Consider the following 23,426-nt stretch of genomic DNA (forward strand, 5'->3'; position numbering starts at 1 on the left):
AAAAATCTTCTGGTCCCATAAATCTTTTTGGTCTTCAGAAGTTATTAGAACTTATAAGGTATTCATTGTTGAAAAAGCTCAGTGCCCCTGATTTGGATAATGGGATCATTGAGAACAATATTGTGAAACGGATTTTCAGTTTGGAACTCCTAATGAAAGTATTACAGCTGTTCTGATTTCAGCAATGATCACTGGAGAAGGACATTTGTGGATTGCGCTGTGTGGAGGGGGTAGGATATTGTGAGATTAATAGTGTTTTATTGTTAGATTAGAATGTTTTCATAATAAAGATTGTAATTTTTAATGCAGGTATGATTGAGTTTCGAGTGTTCATTTTGCTGTGGAAAACATATTGTATTAGTCAAGAAGTATTGATATATGAATATGCATTAGGGATATTATGAAAACTTGACTGGTTTGCAGCCCTTGAAAGATTGCCATATGACTCCCTTGTTTTAGTGGGTTCTTGGATAGGAGACAATTGTAGAGTATCAGGGGCTGAAGAACTGTTAAACTTTTCTCCCTCACGGCAGTCAGTAGTTTTTAAATGTCAGCTGTGGGTAAAATAAGTCCTGATATTCAGTGAGAGTATCTGAATAGTGGCTACTACTGAAATGTATTTGGAGTCAGCGCTGACTGGTTCTGCTATCTGGTTAGTGGTGATAGATATCTGAATAAAGTTAGAACAGCCGGGACTGCCCAACACTATCTGGCGGTCAGAGAAAATATTCAGCGGCACCACTAGTTAATACTGAGAAATATCCTTCTCAGCAGCACTTATGCGAGGAGCAGCTCCTCTCCTCTCCAGAGAAGTGCCTTTGAACATCGATTCCTTACTTCTTTTGTCTCCATTATTTCCAACAGGATCCTGTTTCATGCACTGTCCACATCTCACACCACCAACATTTGACATCGCAATGCAGCCTTAGTTGTTTCTCACATCACTCACCTCAGATACTGCAATAGCGTCTCCCTTCTGTAGATCAGCTTCACGGACGCACTGCAAGCACAGTCTCCTGAGTCCACATCAACCACTCTGCTCACCTTGATGACTGTAAGACCACACTTAGCCAGTAGCAGGAGGAAATAGAAGCACTCTATAATATGTATGTGTTTACTGATGTGTTTTTGTTTGTGTCTGGGGAGGGGCAGGCGTGGAGGAGTGGCCTAGTGGTGGACTTTGGTCCTGGGGAACTGGGTTCAATTCCCACTGTAGGCACAGGCAGCTCCTTGTGACTCTGGGCAAGTCACTTAACCCTCCATTGCCCCAGGTACAAATAAGTACCTGTATATAATATGTAAGCTGCATTGAGCCTGCCATGAGTGGGAAAGCGTGGGGTACAAATGTAATAAAAAAAAAATAAGGATGTTTCAGGTTTGTGGGATGCAATAAACAACATCACCATTATATCCAGCTTAGATGTACCTGATATTATGACAATTTCAGTAACCCAAACAATTGTTTTGGGCAAGTTCTAACAAGCCTTGGTGAGAACTGGGTCTTATCCAGCTCAGTTGGTATTGGCCTGGTTTTGGGAACGCTCTGTCACAGAGCAAGTTTCCTCATATCCTGCTGCCAAACTGATTGCTGAAGAACCTGTCCGTAATTGTGTCAGACTTTTTATCTACCTCTGTTTCCCTCAACCTGGGACAGTGGCATCTCTGCAGCAATCAGAGCGCAAGTGAACACAGGGAAAAGGCTGCTCCTAGATCTGCCATCAGCACCAGAGGATTCCTTCCAGAAAGATACAGGCAGCACAATAACACCATGAATATACTGATGGGAATCACATTCACGTCCATCCTACTGCCCTTAGGTAAGAAGTGACTATTGTGCACATCATACACAAGCGAAAGGACACACACACAGCATGATACAAACACACACTCATACATCATAAGAATCATAACAGCAACAGGTGAGATGTACTAATTCTGGGAGAAAGAAAAAGAGAGAGTGAGTGCGATAAAGAGAAAAAGGAATGACCAACAGAATACTAGGGAAGGAGTGTGGAAGAAAATGAATGAGAAACAGAAAAGATAATCTTAGAAACATGAAACAAGTCCATAGCAACACAGTAAATGAGAGCAGATAAAGACCTGAACGGTCCATCCAATCTGCCCAACAAGATAAACTCATTTTACATGGTATGTGATACTTTATATGTATACCCGAGTTTGATTATTCCTTGTCTTTCTCAGGGCACAGTCCGTAGAATTCTGCCCAGCGTACTAGCCATTTCGACTGTTCTTGTACTAAATGTTCTGAAGCTCCATATCCATCCAGCCCATCCATATCTATTCAGTTATGATCAGGGCGTAGACCGTAGAAGTCTGCCCAGTAGACCATAGAAATCTGTCCAGAATTGTAGCTAACTTTATTTCTTCTTAAAATACATTTTAAGTACTTTTCAGTATCCAGCTGGGTTGGGAAGCACTAATGCAGTGTCTCAGTCTGAACCATCTACTGGAAACTTGGAAAAAGGGTTGACCAGGGTCCTGGAATTTACCATGTTGGACTTCAGCGGTTTTTCAATAGGGTCAGATTGAAAAGTACTACAAATTCCATGCATGGGAAATGTTTTAACTATCCTGAGTGGTTTTTTTTTAACTACAAAGGAGGTCAGTGTCTTTGTTAAACTAGGGGCCTCTAAGGCTTGAGGGTCACACTCCATTCTAGTTTTCAGGGTTTCCACAATAAATATATGAGGGAAAGGGATTTAATATACCACTTTTCTGTAGTACAATCAAAGTGGTTTACATTTATTATACATAGATACTTTCTCTGTCTCTAGGAGGCTCACAATCTAAGTTTTGTACCTGGGGCAATGGAGGGTTAGGTGATTTGCCCAGGGTCACAAGGAGCTGCAGTGGGAATTGAACCCAGTTCCCCTGCTGATCTGCCCACTGCTCTAACCATTAGGCTACTTCTCCATGCTGCCCCCTTATGTGCAAGCGGATTTCATGCATTTTCATTGTAGAAATCTTGAAAATCTGAAAGGATGGGAGCTTCGAGGACTGAGTTTGTTTTAAGCACTGACTGCCATGGGTATTTTATACCTGGATATTAAGCGTCAGGTGATACCCAAATCTCAGCACTGAATATCCAGGTATTCAGTGCCAGCTGGAAGTTATCCAGGTACAGTAGTTGTCCTAACTTGAACATAAGAATAGCCATACTGGGTCAGACCCATGGTCCATTTAGCCCAGTATCCTGTTTTCAACAGTGGCCAATCCAGGTTACAAGTACCTGGCAGAATCCCAAATAGTAGCAACATTCAATGCTACCGATCCCAGGGCAAGCAGTTACTTCCCCAAGTCTATCTCAATAGCAGACTATGGACTTTTCGTCCAGGAATTTGTCCAAACCTTTTTTAAATCCAGATATGCCAACCATTGTTACAACATCCTCCAGCAACAAGTTCCAGTGCTTAACTATTCTTTGTGTGAAAAAAATATTTCCTCCTATTTGTTTTAAAAGTATTTCCATGTAATTTCATTGAGTGTCCCCTGATCTTTGCACTTTTTGAAAAAGTGAAAAATCAGTTCACTTTTACCCATTCTACACCACTCAGGATTTTGTAGACCTCTATCATATCCGTCTCTTTTCCAAGCTGAAGAGCCGTAACCTCTTTAGCCTTTCTTCATACGAGAGGAGTTCCATCCCCTTATCATGTTGGTTGCTCCTTTGAACCTTTTCTAATTCTGCTGTATCTTTTTTGAGATACGGTGACCACAACTGAACGCAATACTTAAGGTGAGGTCTCACCCCATGGAGCGATACTGAGGCATTATAGTATTCTCGGTCTTATTTACTATCCCTTTCCTAATAATTCCTAGCATCCTGTTTGCTTTTTTGGATGCCACCACACACTGGGCAGAAGATTTCAGTGTATTGTCTACAATGACACCTAGATCTTTTTCTTGGGTGCTGACCCCCAAGGTAGACCCTAGCATCAGGTAACTATAATTTGGATTGTTCTATCACTTTGCATTTGTCCACATTAAATTTAATCTGCCTGGTACCAGTGCATAATATCAAGCAATACCCAGACAACTTCTGGCTGCATCTTAGCTCTGCCCTGGCACTACCCAAAAGTGGTGCGAAGATAGTCAGACATGATATTCAGCCGCATTATCCAGAGAATGCACTTTGATATCACTGCCTGAGCCTGATGAGCACTAGTTATCCAGCTAACAAATGCTGCTTCCCAGATAACTGGAGTTGAATACTGATCCCAAAGTGTCTGAGGCCATTTGGACTGAATCCACTGGAACTCACAGCTGACTGGCTGTTCTTATAATCCACGACTGACTGATTTGGGAGACTGCATACACAACCCTGAGGGAAAAGCAGTATTAGAAACAACTAATCCAAGCAATGAATCAAAGAGAGAACAAAATAAGAGCTTGAACGTCTGTGCTGGCGTGTGGTCAATGGTTTTCCAGAATAAGAAATTCCTGATTCAGGCCTATGTTCCCTGTGATTTCCATGAACAATGTATAGGCTCTGCTTAAGCAGCCATGACAGTTATCTTGTCTACATTAAAGATATTAATATTTGAAGGCATGGGAACAATTCTATGAGTTGGTACCTCAGTCTAGGTGCCCAATGCCATGCACTTAGCACCAATTCTATAACAACTCCTTAGCACGAAGATTCCATTCTAGAATACTAGTGTAAGGTTGGCATTGGCACACCCATGTGTAGGTGCCTTCTTACGCAATGTCAGTGGCAAATTTAAGTTGACACATCTAGGTGTAGCAAATGATGTGCTTAGTTAAGAACATAAGGGAAAGGAGAAAGAGAAATGAGACTTGATATACTGCCTTTCTGTGGTATTTTGCAACTACATTTAAAGCGGTTTACATATATACAGGTACTTATTTTGTACCTGGGGCAATGGAGGATTAAGTGACTTACCCAGAGTCACAAGGAGCTGCAGTGGGAATCGAACCCAGTTCCCCAGGATCAAAGTCCGCTGCACTAACCACTAGGCTACTTCTCCATAAGTGTGGTCATACTGGGACAGACCAAAGGTCCATCAAGTATCCTGTTTCCAACAGTGGCCAATCCAGGTCACAAATATCTGGCAAGATCCCAAAGAGTAAAACAGATTTTATGCTGCTTATCCTAGGAATAAGCAGTGGATTTTCCCATCTTAATAATGGCTTATGGACTTTTCTATTAGGAAGCTATCCAAACCTTTTTTTAAAATCTGCTACCTGAACCTCAAACCATCAAAGAAGGCTGTAGTTTGTGAGAGAGAAATACTACGCCTGAGAAGAAGCAGGAGAAAAAAGGGGGAATCCCTATTGGGAGAAAGGAAGGGATACCCTACCTACTAAGGGGTCACTTCTATAACTGGGCACTTAGAGAAGCCTATGCTAAAAGTAATGTAGAGCATAACAGGGTGTATACATGCATATGTGATTAGGCATGAGCCATACAGCAGGTATAGGTGCTTGAGCCTAAGTGCTGGACATACACACATAACTTATAGTATTCTATAAGCTACCCGCATGGGAGTCCCACCCATGCTTCACCCAGATTCCACCCTTGTGTACACTGATCTGTAAAATAGTCTAGAGGTGCCTGCTCTAGTGCAAAATGTGAATAATCTTCAACCCAGCTGTTCAATCTTTCAATCTGTTTATAACATCACTCAGATCCAAACTCCTTTTGTATTCCAACCATCTTGAACTTTATTCTTAGAAAATATTTTCCAACTTGTATCAAAATACTTTAAAATGCTTTACAGCTTCCATTTGTATCACTTGTGTATCTTTCACATTAGATTAAAAAATGTGCAGTACACGGATGCCTCCACCTACATGTGGCATGTTTCGCAATTCGCTGCCTCAGGGTGTGGTCCGAAATTCAACTAAAGAATAAAACATACAGTCAACTTCCTTGAGATACTAATAGTGGTCAGAAAACATTTCAAAACACTTCTCTTACCTAAATTGCAAAATAGTTTTTCCACATTGCATCGGTGTCTGCCATCTTAGTGCTTGTTTCACCCATGCACAGTGTTGCATTTTTATAACGCTTCAAGGCTCAGAATGTCAGTAACTATAGTCCCACCCACTAATCTCATCACATCACATTACATCGCAGCTGTCCAATCAATTTCTAAATTTAGGCCTCCAGGCGTCATGGTTCCTAACGTGCAAATCCACCATTGCACTTTATAGCTGAGCAGGCTGTCAGCATCACTTCCCTCTCTCCCCAACTGGATCTGATCAATGACACACAAAGGCATTAGAGTACATTCAAATGTGTTTGTGGAATGAACTCATTCACTCCAGAGTTTCGGAGGAAAGAGGAAGAGAAGCTCCAGTGTAGAAGAAACAGTTGGGCTTAGACAACAGGAGAAAGTAGCAGGAGAGAAGAGCCCTGATGGAGAACTTCATCCAAGATCAACTGAAATCTAGAATGAGTGATTTGAGTTTTTCATAATGAACTGTGAATTAATAGATACTGTGATCTTTTTCATTAACCCAGTAAATTACATTTTAATCCAAGTCCCTGAGATGAAGTGGGTATGTGGAGTGAGTAGAGAAACAGAAGAAAGTGGAGGAGAAAGACCAGAATACCTGACAAAGGACTTTGAAGACAGAGTTCCCCCTCCCCCCCACCCCTCAGGACCCAAACAGACAGAACTGTCTGTAGGCCTAGAAAATTCTGTCAAGTTAACGGTTCATATATATCTATAGAGAGGTATAATTGGTACTCAGGGGTATGTGGTCAAATGCACTTGATAGAAAAGGTGAACAGTGGCTCATTTTCGAAAGAGAAGGATGTCCATCTTTCGACATAAAATGGAAGATGCACGTCCTTCTCCCAGAGACGTCCAAATCGGTATAATTGAAACCCGATTTTGGACGTCTCCAACTGCAGTCCGTTGCAAGGACGGCCAAATTTCAAGGGGACTTGTCAGAGGCATAGTGAAGGCGGGACTTGGGCGTGCCTAACACTTGGATGTCTTTGACCATAATCGAAAAAAACAAGGACGTCCCTGACGAACACTTGGACGTTTTCACCTGGACGTGTTTTTATTATGAATAAGGTACAAAAAGTAGCCCAAAATGACCAGATGACCACCGGAGGGAATCAGGGATGACCCCCCCCTTACTGCCCCAGTGGTCACTAACCCCCCTCCCACCCGCAAAAAACATCTTTAAAAATATTTTGTGCCAGCCTCAGATGTCATACTCAGGTCCATGACAGCGCATGCAGGTCCCTGGAGCAGTTTTAGTGGGTGCCGTGCACTTCAGACAGGCGGACCCAGGCCCATCCCCCCCTACCTGTTACATTTGTGGAGGAAACAGCGTGCCCTCCAAAACCCACCAAAAACACACTGTACCCACATCTAGGTGCCCCCTTCACCCATAAGGACTATGGTAGTGGTGTACAGTTGTGGGTAGTGGGTTTTGGGGGGCTCAGCACACAAGGTAAGGGAGCTAGGGTGCCCGGTTGGTGTCCTGGCATGTCAGTAGGACCAGTGCACTACAAATGCTGGCTCCTCCCACGACCAAATGGCTTGCATTTGTCCATTTTTGACATGGATATCTTTGGTTTTGAAAATCGCTGAAAGTCAGAAATGTCCATGTCTAGGGACGTCCAAATTTAAGGATTTGAATGTCTCTGACGGTGTTTTCGAAACGAAAGATGGACATCCATCTTTTTTTGAAAATACGGGTTTCCCCGCCCCTAGATTTGGACGTTATGCAAGGACGTCCAAATCACAACTTGGACATCTCTTTCGAAAATGCCCCTCCAGGTCTCTCTGTGGTGCTATTCAAGATCGTGAAATGACAGCATTGGCCTTGTAAGAGCATTAAACAAGTCCAGTCTAGAAGAATGATGAGTTGCTGGAATTTTCTCTGCTGGTTTGGGGACATAGGAGACAACTAGGGATGGACTGACAGAAAACTTTTGTCTTGTGTCTTTCCTGTTTCATTTCCAGAAATGTTCATTTCAGTCATTTTCATTTGGCCATTTTTTGGTCACAGGAGCAAAGTCATATACCCCTGGATTCAATAAATGACACCTATAATTGGGTGCTGATTGAAGATGAGTGCCCTGACTAAATTGGCTAACGAGCCAATTAGTGCCAATAATTGGGAGCTAATCGGTATTAATTGGCATCAATTTGGATTTGTGCGCCCAAATCCCATGGTGCACAAGTCAAAAGTGGATATGGCCATGGGAGGGTACATGGGTGGATCAGGGGTGTTCCACAAATTTGCACATAGTGCTATAGAATACTGGAGGTGTGTCCCCAAATTGGGCGCCAGGAATTACACCTGGTTTTAGCAAGCGTAAGTCCTGGCGTCCAAATTTGTGCACCGAAATTGGCACTCAATGCTATTCTATAATGGATGCTCATCTTTCAGTGCCTTTTACAGAACAGCATTGAGCAAAGATTTTTTCAACACCAATTTTTTAACATGATATACTGAATCTGGGTCCTAGTGCACATTTTTCAAACAGTGGCATAGCTATGGGTGGGCACAGGCCCATGACGAACAAAACAGCGAAGATGACTGGAAAAATAAAAAAAATAAAAAATACAAAATGAAAAATACACAATAAAAACACAAAAAGTTTAAAAAATATTATTCAAATATGTGTATAAAAATAGAGCAGCGACACTGATTGTTAAAATTAAAAAATAGACTTTATTTATCAGTGGATAGCAGGGAGAAAGGGACTCGACACAGCTGTGTTTCGGCCATACAGGCCTGCGTCAGGAGTCTTCTCACTGTATGCTGATTTGTTATACCTTTCAAATTGTGGAGAGAATATATGTATCTCTTTCTTATGTGATAGCGTTAAACAAAACTTGAAACAAAGTCAAGCGGAAAAGATCAGAGCAGCGTCTCGTCTCAACTGTGTCGAGTCCCTTTCTCCCTGCTATCCACTGATAAATAAAGTCTATTTTTTAATTTCAACAACCAAAGTGTCGCTGCTCTATTTTTATACACATATTTGAATAATATTTTTTTTAATTTTTGTGTTTTTATTGTGTATTTTTCATTTTGTATATTTTATTTATTTTTTATATTTTTTATTTTTTCAGTCATCTTCACTGTTTTGTTCGTGGGCACAGGCCCACACATTCTTGCCTTAAGCCCACCAGTCTAGTGCCTCCCAAAACACCTAATTTGCGGTGCCTCACTCCTCTCGTTCTCTCTTTCTTCTCTGCTGGTGGCACAGCATCTGCTCATCTCTCTATGAACCCCCTGCCCCCACAGTCTACCTTCGAGCCATCGCCTGCAGTGATTCCTGTTGGCAACCTGAGCTGGCCTACCTTAAATGGCATCACTTCCTGTTTTTTCACTGATGGGCATATGGTAGAGAGAAGCCTGCAGGACCGGCACAGGTTACCTATGGGGGGGGGGGGGGGGACAGAGAGAGACAGGCAGGCAGATGCCAGGCTGTGGGTGGAGGGGGAGAAAGATGATGGGGACAAAAATGATATGTGAGTAGGGGCAGAGAAGATGAATGGGAAGAAAGAGGGAGAGATGGGCCGCTGAGGCAGAGGGAAGGGTTAAAAAAACCTGTATGTACGTACGGGGGTGGGGGTGGAAAGGGCCCTCCCAGGTTAACTTAGGGCCTACCCAAAATGGCAGGTCTGGCTACACTTCTGCTTTTGAAAGCATGCGATGAAACTACAGTGTAGTAAATTTAAAACAAATCGGAGAAAATATTTCTTCACACAACGCATAATTAAACTCTGGAATTCGTTGCCGGAGAACATGGTGAAGGCGGTTAGCATAGCAGAGTTTAAAAAGGGGTTACATGGTTTCCTAAAGAACAAGTCCATAAACCACTACTAAATGGACTTGGGAAAAATCCACAATTCCAGGAATAACATGTATAGAATGTTTGTATGTTTGGGAAGCTCGCCAGGTGCCCTTGGCCTGGATTGGCCGCTGTGGTGGACAGGATGCTGGGCTCGATGGACCCTTGGTCTTTTCCCAGTGTGGCATTACTTATGTACTTATGAAAGAGTGCATTCTATTTGGAAAAAGGGTATAGTCTTTCTGAAAGAGTGTACCCTCTTTTCTGAATAGCTTGCACTGATGTGCATGTGCATGCTAATTGAATAATGTGCATTGTGGCAGTTCACGCACATCCAATGGGGCCCACTCTTTCGAAAGAGTACGCAGCATTGTTGGCAAACAAGCCCCCCCCCCCCCCACCCCCATAGATTTTCAAGTTTTTTTTCTGCTTGTTTTGGGGTTTTAATGACATGCAGTGATATGGGATATGCTGCTGACATTTCTCATGTCATTGTAAGCCCATCCCTAGAGCCAGATCACACTCAACACAAATTACCCTTCCCTGGACACAGTGAAGAAATGATTCAGTAGCAGCAGTACATAAGTACCCACTGCACTAGGGAGCTGCCTCCTATCACTCTGCAGCTGTGTTTGTGAGATATTCACGCTTTGTCTTGCACCTTGGAATGTAGCACTTTCTGTCCATACAGTTCCGAGGAAAAAGAGAGGGAAAAACAGCATACACAAAAAGTATACAAACCAAAAAAGCACAACTGGGCCTTCAAGACTGAGACAACAGGAGTTTACATACAAGGGGTTTCATAAACTATTATGAGGGGCTTATGGCACATAGATATCCAAGTGCTGATTCAACAAGGCAATTTGGGGCCAATGTTCAACGGGGCAAGCGCTGCATAAAGAGAACTGATTATTTGAATATTTTTTATGCCTGATATTCAGTCAGGTATGTGGATATTTTGGCCCCATTGAATATTGCAGATTAAAGCTATCCAAATTATTTATTCATATATCTAAGGCCTGCGATATTTACAACCAAGATATTCGCATGAAAGAATCCAGAGATGGCAGCTGAATATTGCTGTTCTTTGGAAAACATCTTGATGTGCCCCCAGAGTGCCCCTTGCCTTCTCCTTTTCTCACATGGATAAATTTTGGCTGGACATCGAGTTATCCAGCCCAAACGTATCCGTTGGCCATCACAAAATTTTTAAACAAAAGGACTTATGCAATTATCACCAATACTAATCTGGTAAGTCTTTCTAAATATCTACCTCCTTATTAGGTGCATCTCAAACAAGGGTCTCCAAAACCCGGATCCCGTAGTTCAATATTGCAGAGGCTACACTTATACGGATATATTAGTTGGCATATATTCATTATTTAGAGAGTAATAAAACTAATAAAAATTGGCACCACAGTCAGACAATCCAGAACTGTGTCCTGTAACCATGTCTGCTCTGCTTAGTTCAATGTATTGCTAAAAAGGCTGTGATCTTCTGAAGACCAGGTCTGAGAAGTTTCCTCTTATTTATTAAGTGTATGTTCCCTGACAGCATTGGGTAGTGTTGTTAAGTTCCACCATATCCATCCTCTACACAACTGCCCCACTCAGGGCCAGCGTTAGGAGGGACAAACAGGGCAGTTGCCCTGGGGCCTGGGCCCCACAGCTCCAGGAGGCCCCGCGGTCCAGGCATCTCTTCCCCTTTTCCCTACCACAGTCTGTCTCCTCCTCCCTTCCCCTCATATTCCCAATCTTCTTTAAAAATGTATTTCCCTTCTCAGAGGGGCCCCGGTGCAGCGGCCATCTTCATAAGATGCCTCTGGCTGCCTCAAAGCTTTCCCTCTCTGCCGCGATCTGCGATCTGCCCCCCCCCCCCCATCACAATTTCCTGTTTCCGCCTGGGCGGATCACGGCAAAGAGGGAAAGTTTTGAGGTAGCTGGAGGCAGTTTGTGAGGATTGGTGCTGTGTCGGAGCCCTTCTGAGAAGGGAAATATATTTTTAAAGAAGACTGAAAGGTGAGGGGAAGGGAGGGCGATGGACCGTGGTAGGTAGAAGGGTAAGAGAAATGCCCAGACTGCGTAGTAGCAATGCAGGTGGGTAGATCGGGGGGATGGAGGAGGAGAGGGGATCAGGGGCACCCTACTTAATTTCTGCTCCTGGGCCCCCCCCCCCCATGTCTAAAACCAAAACCGGACTAGGCCCCACTATAGGACTCCAATTATTCTTTCAGAAGTTGATTGGCTGCTACTCTGAAACCAAGCCTGCTACAACTCACAGTTGAGTTTCTCTTTCTCCTTGTCAAATTGCTACCACTCACAGTTGATTGATTTGTTTTCTGAAATAGACAATCGATCGGTTAGTAGAAATCTTTCATTCACTAACAGGACTTGACTTTCTTTCTCAGCTTCCAGCCTCCAGTGCTACCAATACCAAGGAGTGTCCTGGTTACCTCAGAAGCAAAACGTGATTACATGTGAGCCCAATGCGGCCTTCTGCACCTCTACTTTAATCAAATTGAATGGTAAGGACCTGGAAGTTGTAACCCTTGCAGTTAAAACATATAAATATAATGAGGAGATCCTTTACCTTTCAAAGATATTGGACATATATAACCACAATTAAACCCCAGGGAGCAGCCATGCTGCAGAACTGTCGCAGAAGTCCCCATGTGGAATGGTAATCTAGATTATTCAGTCAGTAAGTGTGTTATTTATGCTTTTTATTCACATATTACGCACTATTTACTAGGCAGACCACAATAAAATATACATAAAAATCCAGTCATTAAAACTATCAGGTCAATATTTAGCCTGCAGAGATGAGCAGCTTACAAGCTATCCAGCTGTGAGTTGACTTGACCCTGGATATTCAGTGCTGAGGTATGTGCGACTCCCGGCATTGAAAATCCAGGTTTGACTGCTGACCTAGAAGTTAACTGGGCACCAGCTGATATTCAGACTAAGTGGTCCCAAAGGCGTTGATGTAATGCTCAACAGGTGGTGGTCGGGACAGGAGACTATAGCGATCATGCGGCAGGCTGGGTGGAAATAGGCTCAGACGGAGAACGTCAGGGGGAGTCCTGGGGAGCAGAAGAAGTTAGCAGCCTGGAGGAACAAGAAGATGCCCGCAGTCGTTGGCCCAAACGTGCTACCTGCAAAGCTGGAAATGCAAGAGTGTTAGACAGCAGTGAGCTCAGCACCGACAACGTGTGCCATCACACCAGATCCATGTGGAAAAGTGTTGCGTGCTCGAGGACCTTGGCATACTGTCAGGCTTCTTCCCCGGGAGCACTGGGTTCGTGAGCCCATGGGCCACTACCGTGGAGCGGCAGTGGCAGGCAAGATCACCTCCAAGGTAGAGATGAGACAAAACTGGACCGGAACCCCGGACTGGAGTTCTACACCGGAATACACGTAACTGGAACGCACCGGACGGGTGCGCACTGGAGTGGAGCCCGCTGGACTGGAACACACTGGAGGGCCCCACAGGACTGGAACATACAGGAGTGAAACCCGCTGGACTGGAACACACTGGACCTAGGCTTCACCTACGCTTGACCACCTTTCCCCGAGGGTTGAGCCCTCAGGTGCTGGCAGCCGGTAGGACTTACAGGAAAACCCGGAACTGGAACTTGCAAGCAGGAACAGCAGGAATGAAGATCCAGGAGTGCCCCCTGGCACCTAGGCACAGGCAAGGCCGACAGGCAGGGACTGTCCGGGTTCTGGCAGTCGGCAGGTTTAAAACAATGACTAGTAAACTGTACCTAGGCTAATAGAAACGCTATACCCAGGCAAACCAGTCATACACAAGAAACATACACAGAGCACACTCAGGGGACTTGAAAGCTATACACCAGCTAACAACAAAGCTGTGCCCAAGCTAACAAGTCATGCACTGGAAACAAACACAGAGCACTAGCAAAGCTATACACAGGCTAACAAGCCACACGGTGCCTAAGCTGGCTAGTCTAAACAAACACAGGGCACTAGCAAAGCTATACACAGGCTAACAAGCCACACGGTGCCTAAGCTGGCTAGTCTAAACAAATACAGAGCACTAGCAAAGCTATACACAGGCTAACAAGCCACACGGTGCCTAAGCTATCTAGTCAAACATAGAAACTCACACAGAGCAAACACTGAAACAGTGTACAGAGCACTCTATACACCAGGGCCCTAAATGAAATGCAAAGGCCAGGGCTGTAGTCTCTAAGTGATTAATAAAGCCCTTCCACACCAGAGGCACAGCTGCAGCAATCACCTTGCATCCAAACAGAGGCTTGACACACAGAGAAGTCAGCCCAGCGGGAGCCATCTTGGATCCTGGCATACAGGAGTCGGCGGCAGCCATCTTGGAAAAGGCATAGCCCACACAGGTGAGGTTCAGTAGGGCAATCAGCACACAGAGCCAGAGAGAAACTAAGACAGAGACAGACACAGAGACAAGCAGAAGCCAGCACAGCCACTGACTCCCAGAAACAGGGTAAGTCTGAGGGTGGTCACGGCCACAGACGTAACAAAAAGGATACTGGAGGCTAGCGGAGGCCTTCAGCAGCTGGAGGTTGACAATGCCGGGAGCAATAGAAAACGTACAGCTTTACTCTCCTTAAAATGAATGTTCCTGTGTGACAGAGTGGTTAGATACCTCTGAATGTCTGATCATAATTCAAGTTTCAAGTATGATATTTATTTAATATACCTCCCATTGGCAAGCACCTTCTTTGCGGTTTTTACAATAAAATAAGTACAGAGCAGGAAGGAACTACGAATGTCAGGTAGGAAAGAAAGAATAGTTAGCTACTGTATGCCTATGAGTGCCTCCACTGTCCACTTCCCTAGCAGGAGTATAAATCCATAAAACAGAAGCATAGAGGGACCTTTTTACTAAAGGGCTGCTACGTGGTAACCCAGACTACCGCCGGCCCAACATGGCTGCCGGCAGAAATTCCACCTCCAGCGTGCACCATTTCCAGCACTGCTGGATTTAAAAAATATATATACTGCAGGGGGTTGCCTTGCGGTAATCAGGCAGTGCTGCACACTGAGTAGCACGGATCCCTTATCGCCAGCTCAGTGGGTGACAGTAAGTGATTCCCCCGCCGAATGGCCACGCAGTAAGTGCAAGGTCACCATATTCAGGGGTGTGCTGGTAAATTTTTAACAACAGGCTCTTTCTCCGGACATAGCCAGCTCTGCAGTTGGAAGGGCCAGGGGTGGCCGGGGGGAGGGGGGAGCAACACTTGTCTCTCTCTCCTCCCTCCCTTGGTGCAGGCATACTAGGCATACCTTTGCTGGCAGCCAATAAATGGACTGCCACCACTCCCAACGTCTTCCTCTGAGCAGCATGCTGGAACTTCTCACACATGCTGGAGAAATCCCAGCCTGCTGCTCAGAGCTGGAAACAAGGAGCGGGGAGCAGTAGCAGTCTATTTACTTGGCTGGCAGGGCTCAGCATCCCCACCAGCAAAGTAAAAGAGAATTCAGCAGGGGGCCCAAGCCCAAATTTTGGGAGCCAGTTGTTAAAGTAGCCATGGAGGGCCCTACTTTAACAACCAGCTCCCAAAATTCTTAAAAACTTAATAACCGGCTCTTGCAAGCCCGTGAGAGCCTGCTCCAGCACACCACTGACCTTATGGCTATGTGTTTATTCAGGCTTTTTACCTGCTGCGGTAAAAATGGCCTGGCATGTGGTAAAAACAGCCGCTGTTGCTACTGCAGGGCCCTTTTTACCGCAGGTTGGTAAAAGGACCCCATAATGAGGAGCTCCATATCCAAGAGCCGTATGGGTTGACAACTTGATCCAGATTCACCCAACAGGCGTTGGGAGGCAGGTATTTCTTGCTGTCAACATATCACACCATTACTCTTATCACTTCATTTGCTTCCAATCAGGTTTCATGTGATTTTTTAAAAATACTGGTAGGGTTGCCAATTGGATCCAGATTCACTCAACAGGGTTGATCCAATCCTGGGCGTACCCCATGGCCCATTGCATGCAGGGACCTGTAGTTCTGATTTCCCCATTCCATTCCTTAAAAAAAAAAAAAGACTCCATTTGGCAACCCTACCAGTCTTTTAAAAATCACACAAAACCTGAGTGGAAGCCAATGGAATGATTGGAGTAGTGGTCTGATATGTTTATAGTGAGAAATAACTGCCACCAGACAAGCAGCAACATTAAGAACCAGCTGTAGTGGACAAATTGAACCAGAGGGAGGACTAACAGTAAAGAATTGCAATAATCTAATTTTAATAATATCATAGTTTACAAATCTGTTCTGAAATCGTCTGGAGAAAGCATGGGTTTAAGCCTACTAAGCTGTCACATCATTTATTTATTTATTGCATTTGTATCCCACATTTTCCCACCTATTTGCAGGCTCAATGTGGCTTACATAGTTACTGTAGAGGCGATCGCCAATACCGGTATGAACAAATACAGGGTGAGGTTATGGTAAAGTAAAGTTCATGTGTGACAGATACATTGGGAATCATGAGAAGGAAGAGTTAGGTTATGTCCAGTACCAGCTTATATTTTGTTGTGTTGCAGGGTTAAGGCATTTAAAGTGGATCGCTAGGGTATGCCTTTTTGAACAGGTTAGTTTTTAGGAGTTTCCGGAAGTTTAGGTGGTCATATGTTGTTATCATGGCACTGATACCATGATATTACTGTCCATTTTAGTAAGGTGCTTGTTAAGATGGCTGGTTTTTAGGAGAATCTCAGAAGTGCTGTTTCAAAATATTTTATAAAGACTGATTTAGCAATATCGGTGTCAATAATTAAATCGTTTCTGTGGGGCTATCTGCTGATATTCAGTGGCACTTGACTGGATAGTGCCACTAAGTATCAACAATAACTGCCAAACTTGAAGCCGACAATTTTGTGGGCAGTCCATGGGTAGAGTTGGCACTCATTCAATTAAGTACCCATATTCAGCACTTAACCAAATAAATTAACTGGACAAATTGGACCATATGAAACACAGTCCTATCTTTCTGGTTTAACTTATGTGGTTTAGTGCTGAATATCACACTTAACCAGACAAGTGATAGCTGGCTGCACATTGATGGATATTCAGTTCTGGTGCCCGGACACGACCTGGCATTGAATATTTGGACATAAAGCCGATGGTGTCCAAAAATCCACTGATGCCACTGGCTGAATATTTACCTTATCATTATTAGTTGCAATGCAGTGTTCAACTGCTGCCTGCCTGCAGGGCCGCCAAGAGACAAAGATGGACCTAGGGTAAACAATCTTCTAGGCCCCACTGCCGCCACTTCCCCCTCACCACCCCTAAAGCCACCCCCTCCCGCAGCAGCGAACGAGAGAGAGTACTCTGCCGACTATAGGTCCTTCTTCCTGCCATGGCCCACCTCCTGTGAAGTAACTTACTGTTTCTGCATAGCAGGACACGGCAGGAAGAAGGACCTTTGACTGGCAAAGCAGTCTCTTTTCATCGCCGGCGCTGGGCCTGGGGAATCTTCCCCCTGGTGGACCTGCCTGCCTGTTCTTTGAAATTGTGCACCGTACATAACAAATACAACTTTATTTTGAAAGACACAAGAATTCCCTGGTGGTTAGTGGTGGAAATAGATCCAGGGATGGGCTGCAATCAGGGCAGGGCAGAGATATGTAAACTTGCAGAACATGACTGACCTGAATCCTGCGAAGCTTTTGACTCTCCTTCTTTTAATCATCAATTACCCAACCCTGACTGAAGAGAGACTGATGAGTAGGTTTTTAACTCTGGAAACAATTCCCCAAAATCCATCTTCTTGCAGCAAGTATTTCTTAGCTGCATTTTAAACGTAATAGTAGGATTAAATGCTTTTTCTACCCTGTGTCTGGCATTTTCTTTTCTCTCTCTACAGCTCCATTTCATTTACTTTGTTGCCTTTTCATTTATTCTTTTCTCTTTACACTCCTGGCCTTCTTTTTTTCTCACCTTCTTCTCTCAACAATTCCTTTCTCTTTCCCTCCCCACATTTCTTACTTGTGCTACCTTCATCCTACCTCCAATTTTCTGCGGTCTTCTGTCCCCATACCTCTTCCCATCATTCTGCCCTCTGCAGCCTTCTCATCTCTCCCCACCCTCTGAAGCCTTCTCTCTCTCCTCATCCCTCCCCTCCCCACCCTCTACAGTCTTCTCTCTATCTCGTCATCTCTTACCACCCTCTGCAGCCTTCTCTTTTTATCACTTTCCATCTTCCACAGCCTTCTCTCTCTCTTTTCACTCCATCCTCTACAATCTCCAATATGTCCTTTCCCTGTGCAGCCTCCTCTCTTCACTCTCTTCTACCCCCCTCCCAGTGCAGCTCATAGCAACATACGAATAGCCATACTTGGGAAGCCAATGGTACATCTAGCCCAGTATCCTGCTTCCGATAGTGGCCAATCCAGGTCACAAGTACCTGGTAGAAACTCAAATAGTAGCAACATTCCATGCTACCAATCCCAGGGCAAGCAATGACTTCCCCCATGTCTATCTCAATAATAGGCTATGGACTTTTCCTCCAGGAACTTGTCCAAACCTTTTTTTTTAACCCAGTACACTAACTGCTGTTACCACATCCTCTGCTTCTCTTTATCAGGTTCTCTAAGCTTGCTTCAACTTTTCCTAAGTCTTCCAACCTACCTTGGCCTCTTCCCATCCTGTTTGTCTGAGTGTCTCCTTTGGCAGCCCCACTTTACTCACTAGGAGCCTGGATTCTGTGGCCTTGTTCTTCATTCTGGCGGCCCAGTTTTTAATCCCTCTGGTAGCCCATTCAGTTTGGCTCATTGTGCTGGGAATGTTTATATTTATTAATAATTTTGATATACTGCCATTTAGAAAAAATATAGGTCACAGCAGTTAACAATAAAAAAACAAAATTAAAAGAAAAAAAAATCAAGAAAATGGGAAAAAGAACTCCAATTTAAGAGTAAAGAACCATCCACACAGAGAAGCACACATACACGGTTAAAATAACAAACCAGGGGTACTCTGCATCTACAGACAGCTTCTGCATGAGGAAACTGCTTCTCTCAGTACTGGTGCCCTCTGCTGTGTGCAAAATTCATTCCTTCATTCAATCTCACTCTCCTTCACATAGCATCGGGTGCTGGCAAAGGAGAACTGCTGCATGCATCAGTAGTTATGCAATGTCAGCACAATATCACATTTGCAAAAAAATGAGCCTTTTTCTGTGATGTGATACTGTTCAAATTGGTCCTTGTCATGGTGATACCACTTAAAGCAGAAGTAAAACTCTTGGGGCTCGATGCAATAAACCTTGTGTTAGAACCGTGTGGTAAGCTTAAGTGCCCAGTATTCTAACACTTGCACCAAATAAACCTTTTACTCCTGATGCAGTAAAATAATGGTGTGCAAATTACCATGGCCTTAAAAAAGTGTGTGCTGCAGTTGATAGGAAAAACAGTGCACATTGCTGCAGTAATTTGCAGCAGTTTGCTGCACTGGGAGTAAAATGTCTGCTTTTCTGAGTGCATGAGAGGGGAGTTCCCCAGGGTTCTGTCCTTGGGCCCCTTCTTTTTTCAATCTACACCTCTTCCTTAGGCTCCCTAATCGCTTCTCATGGTTTCCACTATCATCTTTATGCTGACGACACCCAGCTTTATCTCTCCACACCAGAAATCACTGCGGAAACCCAGGCCAAAGTACTGGCCTGCTTATCCGACATTGCTGCCTGGATGTCCTACCGTCACCTGAAACTAAACATGGCCAAGACGGAACTTATTATGTTCCCACCCAAACCCACTTCTCCTCTCCCTTCATTCTCTATCTCAATTGATAACACCCTCATCGTCCCTGTCTCATCTGCCCACAACCTTGGTGTCATCTTCGACTCCTCCCTCTCCTTCTCTGCGCATATCCAGCAGATAGCCAAGACCTGTCGCTTCTTCCTCTATAACATTAGCAAAATTCGCCCCCTCCTCTCCAAGCACACCACTCGAACTCTCATCCACTCTCTCATTACCTCTCGCCTTGACTACTGCAACCTACTCCTCACCGGCCTCCCACTTAGCCATCTATCCCCCCTTCAGTCCATCCAGAACTCGGCTGCACATCTTATCTTCCGCCTCAACCGATATACTCTTATCACCCCTCTCCTCAAGTCACTTCACTGGCTTCCGATCAGATACCGCATACAGTTCAAGCTTCTCCTACTCACCTACAAATGCACTCGATCTGCAGCCCCTCCTTATCTCTCTACTCTCATCTCCCCTTATGTCCCCACCCGTAACCTCCGCTCTCTTGACAAATCCCTCCTTTCAGTACCCTTCTCCACCACCGCCAACTCTAGGCTTCGCCCTTTCTGCCTCGCTTCACCCCATGCTTGGAACAAACTCCCTGAGCCCATACGCCGGGCCCCCTCCCTACCCATCTTCAAATCATTGCTCAAAGCCCACCTCTTCAATGTCGCCTTCGGCACCTAATCACTACACCTCTTCTCAGGAAATCTAAACTACCCCAACTTGACATTTTGTCCTTTAGATTGTAAGCTCTTCTGAGCAGGGACTGTCCTTATTTGTTAATTTGTACAGCGCTGCGTAACCCTAGTAGCGCTCTAGAAATGTTAAGTAGTAGTAGTAGTAGTAGGATTGACTCACATACTGACAGGAAGAGAGGCATTTATTTATTTGTTACATTTGTACCCCACATTTCCCACCTCTTTGTCCAGACTCCTTGACCTCAACCCCCTACTCCCATCCATAAACATTTCCTGGGGTATCTGGTCCAGGGACTCCCTGCTGTATCCTTCTCTCACCACTGACATCTAGTAAAATGGCAGTGCCTGAACCCTAGCAGTGTGATTAGGGTTACCATACCTCTTTTAAGAGGACATGTCCTTCTTTTGGACTTCTTCAGATATGTCCTTCAGTTTTTTTTTTAATTTTAGGACAATATCCTTTTTTTCTTTTATGTGCCAATGAGCAAGACACCTACCCACCTAATGAGAAAAACCATCTCTGGCTTATTAGTCAGTCTTGACACATGGGGGTGCTAAAGAGAAAGAAGCATATGTCACAGAAATACTTTCACATGTATCTGAGAAGCCAGTCAAAGATGTTGAGAGACATCTTCTCTTCTGATAAGTATGCTTGGGCTCAGACCCAGTCAAACTCAAATCCAGAAGTTTTTGAAAAGTAGATTATTGACTACTGCTGTATTGTAAGTCAGTCACTATTTGATGTGTAGTCATTAACTAAAATCCATTTACACATTTAATGTGATTAAGTATTTCTGTAGCAAAGGTAGCAACCATTTTTGTGTGTGTTTGTCCTATGGTAACCCTATGTGTGATGCACCACTAGGGGTTGCTCCAGATGTCACACCCTCCATTTTTCAATATGGTGGTGGTGAGAGAAGGTTACCTCTATGTCTCCCCAGACCAGGTAAGTATTACCTCCAGGGACATGCAGCGGCATGAGGTTCTCTGGTTCAGGGCCTCCCTATGCTGGGGTGATCCAGGGATGCCCTGTCCTGGGGTGTCCCAGCTAGAGATGCCTGGGACAGGAGCACCCTGTATTAGATAACCTTGAGTTGTGGGTGACTCTGAGGTGAAGCATTTCACTTCACTTCACATAATCTGTTGCTCCCATGAACGTTCTTTACATCAGTTCTGAGCTGAAGGAAGGATTCTGTAGTAAAAGGAAAGTAAAAAAAAAGTGTCAAAATTCAATATGCTTTTCTTACATCAGGCGCAATTCCCAATTCAGTGGGCTATATGTCAACCATGCTGCCCTGTAACATAGTAATTTTCCTGCAGATTTTCTGTACTAATACCGTACTGCATTGGAAGCAGGATTAGCACAGGAAAATCAAAATCAAATTACCATGCTAAAGGATAGTGCAACTTATTACATCGAGCCTTTAATAATGCAGAGGTTGATATGTAGCAGAATAAGTTATCTGAATATCTTTAAGCACATTTTCATCTATACTATGGTGGCAATTTTATAACTGTGCATCGATGTATAGGAGCCAAGAGGGTACCTACTTCCCTTTATAAAACACTAGGGCAGGGGTTCTAAGCCTGGTCCTTGGGACACACTTAGCCAGTTAGGTTTTCAAGATACCCATAATGAATATGCATGAGAGTATTAAGGAGGTAATACATGCAGATTTATCTTATGCATATTCATTGTGGATATCCTGAAAACCTGACTGGCTAGGTGTTTCTTGAGGACTGGGTTGAGAATCCCTGCACTAGGGTAACCAGGTAAGTGCATATGCACTTAAGCGCAAGCACTTACACCAGCCAGCTGGATGTGTTCTACAGATATTTGTGTAACTTATAGAAGTATATAATGTAAGTGTGTAGCTTTGCACCATGCCCGCTCTCTGCCCAGACTCTGCCCATATGTATGTCAACCTGCAAAATACATGCCATCGAAGATATGCACATACAATACTGGTCCTAACAGTAGGCCACCTTTTGTGAGGCAGGAACCCCCCCCCCCCCCCCCGCTCTTCCCTCCCCAACCCCCTTCCCTGAAATTACTTTTTTCTTTTCTTGTTTTTCAAAAGAAGGCGGCAGCAGTGACTCCCATAGATTGGCCTGCCATCAGTCCCAGCCCCTTCTCTCTACTGCGGGTGACCTGCCTCCGAGGAAACAGGAAATTACATCAGAGAAGCAGTAGAGAGAAGGAGCCAGGACCAGTGGCAGGGCAGCCTATGGGAGTCGCTGCCACCGCCTTCTTTTGAAAAACAAGAAAAGATAGGAGAAAGGTCATTTGGGGGAAGGGGGTTGGGGAGCCAAGGTGGCAGCTCATTTTCTGACTCAGGCAGCAGATTGTCTTGAGCCACCTATGTGCACATAGTCATAAAGTAGTGCTTAGTTAGGCGCATATCTGGCATGTATGCACACATATGAGTGGATATACTACTTTTCTAAACATTTATGCTACTAGCAATTAAATTTTAAAACTTACTTTAAAGAATTACCCCCTATTAGTCTAAGTTGGACTGATGAATGCATAGTCCTAAACTTAAACGAATAAGTTATCTAGTTAAGTTAGACCAGCTATTTTATGCACTCTTACTTAAACAGATAATGTTATCTAGTTAGTACTATCTGGAAACATTTTGGCCCTTCTCCTTTACAGGATCCTTCCTGGCCCTCCTCCTCCTAAGTGCACAAATTTTGGCCGGACATCTTGATATCCATCCAAAAGTTATAATATATAGCAGGTTGTCTTTAATTTTCGGCCCAAACAATTTATGGGTTAATTCCAAAGATGAGCATATAAATAGTTTTGAATAGAGATCTTGCAGCTATTCAAACTAGGAAGAAAAAAATAGTGGATGCCTTCATCTTGCATGCTCTTCTCATTTTAAGGTTAGACTACTGCAACTCTATGAAAGCATATCTCCCTTTCAGGCTCATTTTCAAAAGAGAAAAACATCTAAAAAGTGACATAAGTCTGCATTTGGACGCTTTTCTCACAGAAACGCCCAAATCAGTATTTTCAAAACCTATTTTTAGACGTTTTTCTATGAAGTCCATCAGAAGTACGTCCAAATCTTAAGGGTGCATTTCAGGGGCGTATTCAGGGTGGGACTTGGGCATTCCTAAGACTTAGATGTTTTTCAGCCATAAT

General features: G+C 44.1%; 1 protein-coding gene across 1 annotated transcript in view; it reads left to right on the forward strand.

Moving 5' to 3' along the window:
• The first annotated feature begins 1,596 nt into the window (after positions 1-1,596).
• Positions 1,597-23,426, forward strand: part of LOC115458798 (urokinase plasminogen activator surface receptor-like) — a 59,186-nt gene continuing 37,356 nt past the window's right edge. The window contains exons 1-2 of the mRNA XM_030188610.1: positions 1,597-1,817; positions 12,223-12,339. Of these exons, the coding sequence (XP_030044470.1) occupies positions 1,769-1,817; positions 12,223-12,339 (166 nt within the window). The 5' untranslated portion in view covers positions 1,597-1,768. The remainder of the gene's footprint in view (positions 1,818-12,222; positions 12,340-23,426) is intronic.

Source organism: Microcaecilia unicolor, unplaced genomic scaffold (genome assembly GCF_901765095.1).
Source record: "Microcaecilia unicolor unplaced genomic scaffold, aMicUni1.1, whole genome shotgun sequence".
Classification (NCBI taxonomy): Eukaryota; Metazoa; Chordata; class Amphibia; order Gymnophiona; family Siphonopidae; genus Microcaecilia; species Microcaecilia unicolor.